Source organism: Pleurodeles waltl, chromosome 10 (genome assembly GCF_031143425.1).
Source record: "Pleurodeles waltl isolate 20211129_DDA chromosome 10, aPleWal1.hap1.20221129, whole genome shotgun sequence".
Taxonomy (NCBI): Eukaryota; Metazoa; Chordata; class Amphibia; order Caudata; family Salamandridae; genus Pleurodeles; species Pleurodeles waltl.
The window spans coordinates 258490348-258503754 of record NC_090449.1 but is presented as its reverse complement, the minus strand read 5'-3'; the positions used below and the strand labels follow the sequence as shown (position 1 = coordinate 258503754).

Here is a 13407-nt window from a genome sequence, read left to right as displayed (position 1 = left end):
GCAGAGACAGAAAACATGCAAAAACATCTCATTCGACTGGTGACAAGCGACATCCAGTATCCCTGCTAGAATTGCTTTCCTGCCATTTTGGTGCAAAGTTTAGTGTAAGAAGGTCTACTAGACTTAATCCTAGCAACTTTCTCTTGACAGTCAGAGAATATGCTGCTTTCTAGAGTGGCTGGGTCTTTTGAGTGTCATAGAAATTCAGCACTAGCCTCCGATGAGTGCGTCTGGCTACTGCTTCTTGTTCAAGCCAACTTTGAAACTTGATACTTTTATTTAGAGCCTTTTGAACCGTTCCGTTGTTGTATCCAGGCTCTAAAGATCGCCAGCCCAAGCTTTTCTAAATTGTCTTCCAATTACTTTTTGTATAAACCTTTTCCTCCTTGGAGGTTAATTTCGGTCCAGACCAGGTTGGCTAGAGTGCCCTTTACAGCAGATCTCAGTTTGTGGCAGCATTTTATGAACGCTCCAGACCTAGCGAGCAACTGTTTTATCAATGGAAAATCCAACCTGACTTGAGCTGGTGGTGCAGATTTCAGCAGCCAGAAGACTTGCTTGTCTGCTTTCTCCACCATTTTATCCAGTGGGGTAGCATCAGCACTTCTCATCACTTCACCATCATGAGAGAGGGTGGGAATCAACTTTGCCTTCATTATTTCAGCCAGTCGTTGGAGGTTATGGCCTTGAATTGTTTATGCCAGTTTAAAAAATGCAAATTTTCAAGCCAGGGCCTTTTCCTTGATTGCTTCTCTTTGAGGAGCAAATGTGGCGCTAGAATCAACCTTGACCCCCCCAGGTAGAGAGGCACCCGTCTTTCCTCCATTAATGCTCTATTAAGGCACAATTTATGCTGATTCAGGATCCTGCAATTTAGCAAGACCATCTTTGTTTTCTTTAGGTTTAATTCAAGCTCATTGTCCTGTGCATATTTTGCAAGACAATGAATCAGCCTTTGCAGACCTATCCTTGTGTTGCTGAGGAGAAGCAGGTCATCTGTACAAGGTGTGCCACCATGGCTGAGGGCATGTGATGCCAACTCATCAAGAGCCTGTGAAAGATCCAAAATGTATGAATTGAATAGAAGGGGGCAAGGCTGCGGCCTTTCTCGATGTCATTGGCCAGCTTCCAGAACTCCTTTGAATTTTCCTGTTTTGAACGTTAGAGCATGGCCCAGAGAACTTCCTGCTTATTTTTTTATGTGCCTGTATCTCTCTTTTGAGCTCTCTTCTCTCTTTTCGGAGGGAGTTTTAAAAATTCAGATTATCCAGGGTGCGTCGTAATTGCCTGTATAGTTTACAGACCTTGGCCCCCCCCTTACACAAATATGTTTTGGTATGACTGCATTCCTACAGGGTCCAATAGGATAATTAGTGAAATGTTCCCAAGCTTTTATTGGGTTTAATTCATTGTGAGTGAAGAGCCTGATGGTTTCTAAGGTCTCTCCTACTAGGGTATTTTCCAGTTCCAAAAATTATTTATTGTGGGTGATGATCACTCTCTGACTTGTGAGTGATGCTAAAGTTCACTATGCTGGTATATAATTCATGATTTATCGTTGTGTAATCTAGGTAGCAGACCGATTTATTGGCTGCCCAGGACCATGTTGGCGGAGTGTCACCTGTCAGATGTCCATTTAGCACGATCAGTCCAGCAAGCTCTCATGCTTTTACCGTTTTTCCCCACCTTGTCTTTCGTTTGTAATAGGGAAGGCTCTGTACTGTAAGCGGGCCTTTGGCCTCGCTGTGTTCCTCACTTGGCTGGTAGAACAGGTTCAATTTGAAGTCTCCTTAAACAAGCCAATGTGCATGCTGACATAGGTTTTTAAAATATGTGATGTTTTTGATGAACTTGTCTTTATATAACCATGAATTTTATATCAGCATGTTGAACTTTAGCATAACTCACAGGTCAGAGAGTGATCTGTTTTGGTTTTCTTCTTCATGTTGATGTACACCTTTACTAGTAACAGTGATTTACCTGATTGAGGCATACAGCAGTCCAGGAGCAGAGCCAAAAGCCAGTGATTGCTTGTAGGTAGTTTTGTGGCTTTTATAGATAGGTTGGCGTTGACATAAACTGCCAAGCCTTCCCTTGCCTTTCCAAAAGGGATGCTTTTCTGTGCTGGCGTGCTAGCCTCCCTGAATCCAAATAGGGGGATGCTACATTGGGACCATGTTTCTTGCATCATTGTAATGTCAAATGAGCTCAGGTTTTCCACCGTAACAGGGTCTTCAAATTTTGGCTGTAATCCTCCCATGTTCTATGAGCAAATGCTTAGACTACCCACTCCTTGGTACCAGGTTGAACCTCTATTCAGTCCTCTGAACCCCTCCTGGAGAGAATGGACTGCAACCATCCCAATCTGCCTGGGGTGCCTGGATCTTTAACTTACGGTGTCACTTCGCAGATGCTCCCTCCCTGCTAATGTGGATGGTGAAGCTTGAGTTTTCTCATTGGATGTGGATTGAGTGTCCGAAGGGTTACCCCCCTGAAGCACCTCCATTATGGAGGTGACGCGGGCTTCATCCCTTTACATCTTCACCTGTTCTCTCAATGGTGGGTTTAGTGACCCCCCCGAAAGGGGACCACTTCTGTTCCCCAAGTCCTCAGATGTTTCTTGTTCTCTAATATCCTTGATGGTGTCTTTTGGTCGACAAATGTGATTACCGGCGGACCTGAACTCTGACTTCCTCTCGCTGGTGGGAATTTAATCAATTCAATGTCTTCTGAATCAACACTATTTGAATCTACAAATGCCTCAACTATTGTTAATGCATGTGAATGATTTAGGATGTCCTGCAGCCCCCTGGATTTGAACTTTGGTATCCATAGCAACCAAACTTCCCGATCTCCAGTCTCAGGCTGGGATCGTCGTGAGCCGTTTAATACTGATGTGTCACTGGACCCCTCGCTAGTGCTTACCCTTCTGGTGCTTCCCTCATTCAGCTCTTATTTTGAGGCCTGCCAAGTGATAAACTTTTCATTTGTGTCCATAGAAAGATTTTTGTTTTTCAGTCTAAGCTGGGCTTTTTGCTCACATTTACTCTTCTTTCCTTAGTCACCCAACCTCCTTAACTGTATTCCTTTCCCATTTGATGCAGCCACCTGACGTGCTTTTACCTGCTCTTGATGCTACAAGAGTTGTCTCATTATATAGCTCTTATATTTGTACCTACATACCTATTATTATTCCTCTTGAAGGGCAGTCTGCGGTGCCCCCATGCACAGCTTTTCATGCCAGTGCCGCTCATGGGTGGACCACTGTTGTAGCATATTGCTTTAAACTTCCAAAAAGGCAACTGGTACTCTTGAAACAACTCATTCTTTATTTCACCAAATTTCATACTTCAGAACAAAAAGCATACAAGACCGTGATGGATGGAATGCTTAAATTAATCTCAGCCACCGGTATTCACTCGGGCCGCACCCCGATCTATTGTTATTTTGCGCACAATGCCACCTCAGTTTGTACCCAGCTATATGCAAATCAGTCTTGAACAGGCTCAAATAGGAACAGCCCAGCCCGAACTTCCAAACAAGATCTTCACTGACCCAGAACACTAGAAACCCAGGACCAGTTTCACCCTAGTTAGAGACTCCTCAGGTGTGAATAGGACCCACATCTGGGCATATGGGTATACCTGTCCAATTTATGGTGATACAATAAGTATAGAAAACAGTACAATGCAGAACAAAAAGCAGCAGAACAAATGCCAATACTCTCCGAGTTAAAGACTACTTTATAGTTACCTGAAGTCTTGTAGATAAGTAACTCAATTTTGCCTTTTACAGGCTTAACAACATATGTTTAGGTAAGACATTTACATTTTTGGAAGCAATTGTCCATTGCACATTATTCCGAAGGTTATTCCACATATATATTAAATGAATTTAAAAATATAATATCTGGATATCTACATCAATATTGAAAAAATATTTCCATATTTGTTTCAAAATGTTTAAAATTGGTATATCAGACAAGTTTATCTTAAGACAGCATTCAAAACTAAAAGCAGTAAAACCTGTATGACTTCATAAACATCATTTGACATGGGTTTTTAAATATTGAGTAATGTGGACCCTATGCACTGGGATGAAAAAGTGGAAGAGACATGTGAAAAATAGCAAAAAGGAGAGATGGAACCTCTTAGAATAGTTTTTAGGCCTTGCAAAATCAGAAGAGATGGCTCTTAAGGCATTGTATCTTAGTTGTAGACTTTAATTGGCCACTTTGTGAAGAGCTTACGTGTGATAAGAGTGATGAGGAGGGGCAGGAAAAGAGCAGCATTGTAAGTAATTGTCTATTTCACCAAAACTTAAGGTGAGGATATTTTTATTACTTAACATTTATTTTCTTTCTCAATTCCTTGATGAGGAATCTCTGAAACATTTCTCCTCTGATGCTGCTGGCTGACCAATACCATTGCCATAGGTTATACTGTCTTAGAGACTCCCATTGTAGTAATGAGACGGCTGGATTTGGGCAGCAGCACCACCAAGTGCGGGGGACTGAGTCTAATCCTGCACTGTGTTTGTTACAGCTGTTGGCCTAGCCCTTCCGGCCAGCTAGCAGCACCTCACCAGTACCCAAGAGTAAAGGTGATTTGTGGTAGCCCTTCGCATGACATCTAGATTTCTCAGGAAACCGTGGTGGAAGAGGTCTTACCCCTTTCTCGCAGTCACATATGTCTCCCACATGCAACAACAAGCAGAAGTAGAACTAGGTTCAATAAGTTTTATTGAATCAACTGCATTCTATGTAAAAATAAATGTATTGCGATTATAAGGATGATAAAACACAATAAAAGCATAACAGTGACAAGGAAAGTGAAACGTAGGAAAAGTCCCACCATTCTGTCACAATAAAGGTTCTAGAATCCCTACCTGCACTACTAATATTCTATACAAGAGCATGGCAGTGTAAGCCCTAATCTTCCCATCAGGCACCCAGAAGCAACTTATTCCCCATACCAGTGTTTGTAGGTAAAGAATAGGTCTGTTGGTCTACTGAGGGTCCTCCCACATGTAGGCAGAGAAGGCAAGGCGTCAGGTCTCAGCAGAAACTGCAAGAACGGCGTGCAGCATGCAACGGCAACTGGCTGGACTTCCCCTCTATTGTATAGGGGGCAATGAGCTGTTTTATACTGTAATAAAACATCTGGTGTTCTGAGAAAACTGCCCTGATGTGACAACACATATATTTGTGTATATAGGAGCTGCAAACATGATGAATGCTTTGTGCCTGCAATAACCCGTAAACTTATCATGTTCAACCTTGAGTGAAGCACAGAGCGAAAATGTCATGTAGAGAAATGAATAACAAAATTCTGCGCAGCAGGACAACTGATAAAATAATAAAAACATCTCCACTAAAATAAAGCTTTTGCTAAAATAATGAAAGGAATAAAATGCCATGTATCTGAATGAAAGTGCACAAGCTGTATGGCTAATGCTAAAATAATGTACCTGTGTAATTGCTAAAATAATCTTACAACAGCACCATCTTTTTAACTTTGCTCAACCAAATCGCTCAATCAGCCGTACAAGCCAATCTTCCTTATCAGTGTTGCCAGAGTTTTGTAAGGACTTGTAGTTCATGCCTATTGATACTATGCACAGTTGTGATAATGACGTTTGTGTTGTCCTTTATTTGGCCCACTATACTGCCCTCAATGCTGATATCTATCCTCTAAACCTAATAAAGTTTTTAAAGGCCAAAATATATTTAGTTTAGGATGAGTGGTAGAGCTTCCACATTCTTAGGCCTACTGGCCATTACAGTTATGAATGAACTTGTATTTTTGTTTGTCTCTTTTAATTTTGTGGTCTCAGTTTCAGATTGAGTTCCCTGCTACAGAGACTGGAGAACTATGCAGAGTGTTTGACTTCGATTTTGTTGGCTTTTCTCTAGTCTGTCTCACAGTGTTCTTATTTGGACAGACTTGGGTAGCTTTTCACCCAAGAATAGGCTTTAAAGTGAACTTCACTGGTCACCCTACAGATTTGCCCCTTAAGTTTTTAAATTTAGATTATAAAGGCAAATCGTGCCCATAAAAACAAAATGCATATTAAAAACATCAAGTATTTTTCCAAAAAAGTTTTAAAAATACCAGACTAGTCAATGAAGAAAGCATTACTTATTTATTTAAAAAAAAAAAAAAATTGCACAGGCAGGCCCTTTGATACAACTAGTAGCCTTACATTCAGTTAGTTTGTATTGGCTAGATACCCGGCCTAACTATATCAAAAGTAGTAGATGCCTCAAAGTGGTGTTAGGCACAAATACAAATTGCTAGTTTACTGGGTCCTCTTGGTAAATCTTTTAAGAGACAAAGACTTCTTCCCTTTGATGTTGCTGATGTCACTGGAAAAGCAATAGTAAAGAAGACGTCTCCTTCAGCCGTTCTTTGTTCCCTGTAATGTATACAGTAGGTAACTAAAATTTTCTTTCTACCTTCCCAAAGTTTTGTGAATGGAAATGAAAGGGATATTGCTTTTTCCTGTTACGCTCTACTCTAACTACATCAGAACATATAGCAGCTAGAGAGGCTGAAAATCCATTCAGTAACCCACGTAAGAACTATAATCCCCCAACCTCTGCTGCGCATTTTAAAACATCCAGATAAAGTCCTAGTCTAAGTGTAACTTACCTTAAAATAGAGAGGATGTGCAAGTGTTTTTCAAGCATCTGCTCTTAGTACCCCAATAGTCATGCTGTGCCTCTAAAGCTAGAGAGGCCGCTCCATAAAATGTGACTTAGGCTACTTTGTCTTCCAGGACTCCACCAAAGAGTTCGAGGAATATCCATCACAACAAATGTTGAACCTTGCCAGCTTAATTACAGCCACTGCGTTTCTCTATTGCAATTCCTTGTAAGAGTTCTGACAAGGAGGACAGTCTGGTATTTGTTTCTGTTAACCATGGCTCATTCTCCACTCTCTATTGGAAAGAGGGTTATTTCTTTGTCCTCAGCTTGTGAACTGCCAGTTTGTTGCTGCAGCAGTATGAGTGCAGCCTTTTTAGCGACCACTAAAGATCTTGTGGGGGGTGGTCCCGGAACACAAGGCCGTCTTCTCTAAAGCTTGGGTTGGTATATCCTGACTGGTATGCAATCCTTGTAAACCTTTGGTAGGAAAAGAGTGGAACAAGGCTCCAGCCGTTGTTTCTTCTACCTTCTGCCTTTTATCCAACAAGAAACAGATCCCCTACCAACATCTGCCAGGTATAGCTGTAAAAAATCACGGATCTCCCCTCATATTTACCCTACTTTCTTTTGGGTATGGCTTGTCCTCCTTACTCTCTCCCACCTCTCTTTGCATATTATTTGTAGAACTTTTCACCCGCTTTGTGTCCTTACGTAAGCCAGGCTGCTCGTAATCCTTTCAAAAATGTTGGGTTTATGGCAGCACTAAATGGTACTCTCAAAGTACTAGGGCTGTTCGTATTGTCTCCTGCTATTGTGCATGTAATGGAGCTGTTAGGACATCAGCAAAAACCATTATGTGGCCACACTGAAATTAGCTTTGGGGTCTTATTTAAAGTTTGGTGGAATGAGTTCACTCTGTCATAAATGTGACGACTATCCATATCCCCCTTATTACAAGCGCATTATATCCTGTGGCACTTGTAATAAGAAGGATGGAGTGACCAGTCTGCCATTTTCTAAATTAGGCCCTTAGTCTTGTCTTGTTTCTCAAGTGTGTGCTTCCCTTGAGGGTAAGCACATGAAGCCTCTTCTCTATTGATTTCTCACTTGGAAACATGCTACTTGTGATTTTAGAGTTTTTATCATTCATTTTCTATGATGCAATTACTGACATATGTTTAACTTTCCTTTAAGCACGTCTAGAGGAATAAAGCAAATCTACATTCACTAATTTGTTTGCTGATCGGTCAGTATAAATATCACATGCCAGAATACCTCTGCAAGGCAGTAGTACCACTGCGTGTGGCGATAAACTCACGTAAGCCCATGTTTTACAACTGCAGCTCTAGGCACCTGTTCATCATTCTCACAAGAGTGCTAGGTTACTGGTCAGCATTTTTGACCAACAGTGATCTTCTTCGAGCCAGTGGATTTATTTGAGTTGTTTGGAGTTGATGTGTTGGAATGGACTCCTGCAGGGCAGTCTCTTATTACCCTGTTACTGGTAGTTATCCACAGTTTTCAGATTCTACTGTATTCAGTTTATTTGAAACGACTGAGTGGAGATCGGCGTTGGATAGCTTATTAGGTAAATTGTTGATGAACAAGCAATGGCACCTGTGAGGGAGTGGATACTTGGTGGCTTGAGGCTCAGACTAAGTTGAGGAAACAGAAAAAAACAAGATTCTTAGGTTGTCTGAAGCACAAAGACCTGGCAGGTTTCACAACCGAGACGTTTTATTGTGGAAAATGCGCTATTAAGAGTGATATACTCCACTATGCCCTTCCCTATTCCAAGTGGTACTTGGAGTATGACAAAATATCAAAGAGAATAGTATCTCCTAAATGGTAGATGGAGAGTGAGACAGCAATCCTAGGACAGCATGGAAAGTGGACTGTCTCCTCTTCATATGCACTCTCCCTCTAGGCCACTCATCACAAAAATGCTCCGAATATATACAACTTCTTGACTCATGTGCTGTTGCTGCTGCTGGGACTTCCATTCTCTCCCTCAGAAATTAGAATGCAGTGTCTGAGCTCTAGACATGAATGACCAAACCCTATGAGTGTGACCCATTCTCCACAGCCCACTGGTCTCCTACAACTACTGGACAGAGACGCAAGAATGCAGGGCAACTGGAATAGTCAACAGGGTATGCCTGTGCGGATGCACAGGCCACCCTCTTCCATTCTAACCTCCCAGCATCATCTTTTGGTTCAACTACATAATGTTATACTATGTCCAAAGATATATTGGTTATGTGGGTTGTGATACTTATCCAATTTTGTTGTAATTCGGCAAACCACCCCCTCAAGGTTGTTCAAGGGCTCTCTTTGGCACAATAAGGATGCACCATTGAGTAAGGCTTATTTGACTGAGATTTTTAAAGATGTGACCTGCAGTTTTGTTCACGACTCCAGTAATAATTCTTCTCTGAATTCAGGTAGTTTGCTCCTCATATTAAAAAATACCTATTTTTTTCACCTTTTCATCCAGTCCTGCCTGGTCGTTGCTTCATGCACTGGCTGCTACACAATTCATGCATTTGAACCTTGAGGAGATGTCATGCGGGAGAAGAAAAACTAAAGGAGAAGGAAAGTTTCCTTGTCTCTAACACTAGCTTTTCAAAGTGGATTATTTTATCAGAGTTATATGACCAGACCATTCGCCCACATTTGGAAAGGCCTACTTGTCCTGATATATTGGCTTACGCAGATAAATCTGAAGTTGTTATTAAGGTGTGGAGAATTGTACGAGCCCAGTCTGTCTAGAGGTCAAAGGTAAGACTTTCTTCAAAGACGTTCAAAGAACTCCAAACCTGAAGTTTGAATATGCGAGCTTAAGCTTGAGAACTATTGTTATAGGTCAGTAACGTTTAATTTATCGTTTTCTACAACTGAGCTCAACTTTCATTTAGTTCATAAAATTGCTTTAAATGAGTTAGGTTCTGAGCACTGAAACAAATTTTCTTATGAATAGTCATGTCCCAGATGAATACTATGCCCTATTTCTGTCTCGGATATAGTCCCTACCAAAAAGTTGATATGTGGAATGTTGAAATTGTCCCAGGTACTGATAATTACTCTGTACCTCATTCCTTTCTGAAGTTTTTGCTCTCAGTTCTACACCAGACTTGGATCAACCATATTCAAATCAGCCTTGGTCCTGCCCTCAGTAGTCACATTCCAGCCCAAACGAGTTGTTGGCATTACTCCCTACCTCTTGACTGGTCAAATGCATTTATGTGTGAGGGTGTGTAAATCCGACATTTTTAGTAACCGATTCTCTGTACTATGCCCAAGAATTATATGAAGACTTTATTCCTGGATCTGAGCAGACAGAACAAGCTACAGCTGGGAACAAGCAAAGTTGCCAACATTGCTTGCTTATACCTTTTAATCTCAGAGGGTAATTTGTATCTTGTCATAAACTCTCAACACAGGTATATATTGACTCACTCCTAGCTAAATACAATACATTTCCAGGTTGGTTTTCCTAAAATGAGTGACTCATCAAGAGATCAGCCCTTATGCCCGTATGATGGAATTTCAAATCAAAGCACCTTACATTATGCGTTATTCTGTACATTTGATAAAGAGTCTAGATTATTCAGTTTTGGGCCATTACTGAAGAAATCTGGTTTTAGACAATGCCTTGATATTTTGCGGAAACTACAAGAGGTGGATACATGTTTGCTTGATATCTTTTTTTTAAATCAGTCTTTAGGAGTTAGGAGATGGTTAGCTTTTATTTTAATCAGATCTTCATTTATCCCAGTACTTGTTGAAATGTTTTATTGCTGTAAGTTTGATCTAAATATCTTTGAAACGTGAATTGTTTTATTGCCAATTGTCATCTTTTACGGTTGAATAACCGAATCACTGACAATCTTTCTAAAAAGTCCCATTTGCTTCTATAAACATTTTTATAACAAGAATTGATATTCTAAGAGTTGTCCAGCATGGTCTGTAAAACTGTGGAATTGGAACCACAGCACCATAACACAGATCTTCTGTTCTGTTAAACCTGTTGCTGCTCCTTTAGGATCAGCAGCCCATGTGACCTGAGATATAAGAGGGCCCAGTTTTTAGCGTTCTGTTGGGTTCGGCATTGCAATACAGAACAATATGCTGACAGGAACAGACCTGAGAATAGAGTTAAGGACTGGCATTTTTTGTCTATAGTGAACCTTATTACTTTTTGGGAAGTTTCTTTGGACTGTGAAGCACCATTCACTTAAATCACTCCAGATCCTGACTAGCTTAGTTACTCAGCCATGTATTAAGAGTTTCAAATATTTGTATTTAAAGACTACTAAAGGTGAAGTGTGTATGCAATCAGTTGCATGCTATTGGACTGTCCATTGTAGTCATCGGTGGCGCTAATACCTGCAAATTCTTTGTTTTCTGTTAACTGACTAGCATCTCTGCTTTTTTCAGTTTCCCATTTCTCCTGTGCCACGTTGCTAGGGTTTTCCTTCTGAGAGGCAAAGCTTTGATAGTGGTACCTGATAAAACTGAGCTTCTAACACCTTACTGGATTTAAGCCTATCATGGGGCAAGCAAAGACCACCCAGAATGCCTCTGAATGTAACTCTTCCATAGTCTATCAAATGCCCTTTGAACTTCTTCGGGCAACTTTTGTACAGTACAAATATCATATGTCTCTTGCTCTGGTCCTGCCTTAAACCTGAGAGAGAAATAATTGTGAGGCTTTCATCACCTGTCTGTAAAACACCTCCTCTATGGGTATCAAATTCTACCAACTGTGGGTGAGCGTTTATTATCATGTAATCCTTTTACTCATTGCTTCTTTGCAGTTCAAGAGCTAGTGCAATAAATATTTCAGTCCCTTTGAGCACCAGGCACGTTTTGTAGCGTGGCAGCTGCTTCCGTTTCCTTGCAACATTATTTTTTCTGTGCCTTTATGAAGATTTTCTCTAAAATGCTTTTAAGACCAAACAGGACAACTCAATTTATATTACGGCTAGGCGGGGCTTCAAGCCTGACAAGGTGCCTTCTGAATTCCCACCCTAATGATGAGTGTGCCATGTTGCGCAGGTGAGGCCACAGCTTCCATTTTATCATAGTAGCTGCAAGGCTCTTGTAGTTTGTCATATACCCATGGGGTTCATTAGTTCGCTTGTGTTTGTACAACTTTGGGTTTGAGCGGCTGATCTCTTTCCCCCAAAATTAAGAATCAAATCTTCCTTCTCTGCACCCTCATTGTGGAGACTCTACTTTAAATTGCTGATGCGCTCATCCTGAAATCTGCTATTTCCCACGTGAATCAAACACACGAGGTATAGTTTATAGTCTATAATGAAGTGTGGTTGTTTTTAAAATGCTATTTTCTGTTGCTGAATATGGATACTGGATTTTTACGGCTCATCTGAAGGACACCAGCAAATGTTGTGAGAGACTTTGTGGGCTTTTGCTTAGAGACCTTGTAGGTTTTTGTTAGAGACTTTGTGGACTTTTTATGAGCAATTGGACAGACCTTAGTTTACTATTGATGTCTATGTTCACTTTTCAAGGCTGCTGCCATAAGGCACTACACAGCACAGGTATGTACATCACTGCTCCTCTACCATAGATGCAGCACCAAATCTGCCTTCATCATACACGCAGGTGGTTCTAAATGGTGCTAATTCTCATAGCTAGTTCACATGTCGCTAAGTGATAGCCTTCAGTTTATGGTTCTTTGCTGTGTCAACGACAATGGCTCCAAATTGAAAATTATGATCAATTGTGCTCATTCATTGCTCCTACATTTTCTCAAAACATTGACAAATTGTTCATTCTCATTTCAATCATTGTTTGCTTATCGTCAGCTGGTACATCTCCTACCTAAATATGTGTGACAAAAACATAACCAATGTCCTGTCCAGTCTGAAATAAGCGTGTTGTAAGAGTATTTGCCTCCATTTTTGTGTTTGTTTCTCTAGCAGGTGGTCATTCTAAGGCCATGAAATATATGTAGATCTCTTTTCTCGCATATATTTATTTCCATGTTTTTCAGGTGATGCATTTGTGTATTTTATTTTGTGGATATGGAATGTACATTTTATAGTTTAAATCATTGCTACCATTTTGCCTACTGTGTACCTGTTTTACCCTTTGTTTTTTGTTCATTTCCATGTTCTCATTTCAGAGAGCAATGTCCTCCAACTGATGAGCAATTGGTTGCGGGGTAAGACCAGACATTCTAGACAAGGCCTCATTTGTCTAGAATGCATCTCTCTTTTTAGTGTCTTTTGACGTCTGCTCAATGTATCACTTCATTCTAAAAATGTAGACTAATTCAATAAAATACTAAATCTTAAAGCTAATAAACCTAGAAGAGCACCTTAATTATGTATGCTTTGTGTACCTGTGCTTTATGTGCTTCGTGTGTATGTGTTGTCTACAGTAGGTGGTTATGTAGAATACGTGTATGTCATAGTTGGCATCTATGTTAGATCTTAAACCAGCTGGTTATACCAAGAGAATTTTAATGCAGACACAAACCCACACCATGCATTCCTTTTTAAGTTCAGCTTGAAAGCACAGCCGTCTGCAGACCCATTGTCATTAATTCTTCAACAGCTACACAGAGTAGGCTTTAGTTCCCTTTGGAGGAGTATTACTTTCTCACCTTATGCTATTGGTTGTTTGGTGGATCATTCCACCTTCTATGGAGTGCTTGCATTTCCATATATGACGGATTTTCTGCACCCAAAAGATGCACTGAACCCTTGGCACATGAAATTATTTAT

The 13407-nt window shown here is 40.6% G+C and overlaps 1 protein-coding gene across 3 annotated transcripts in view; it reads left to right on the top strand.

Moving 5' to 3' along the window:
- NPRL3 (NPR3 like, GATOR1 complex subunit) overlaps positions 1-13407 on the top strand; it is a 334166-nt gene that overhangs the window by 32477 nt on the left and 288282 nt on the right. Inside the window, exon 3 of one of the 3 annotated variants that reach the window (XM_069210379.1) lies at positions 12804-12842. The exons of the other annotated variants lie outside the window; for them this stretch is intronic. Coding sequence (XP_069066480.1) covers positions 12804-12842 — 39 coding nt within the window. The remainder of the gene's footprint in view (positions 1-12803; positions 12843-13407) is intronic. 3 annotated transcript variants of the gene reach the window in all.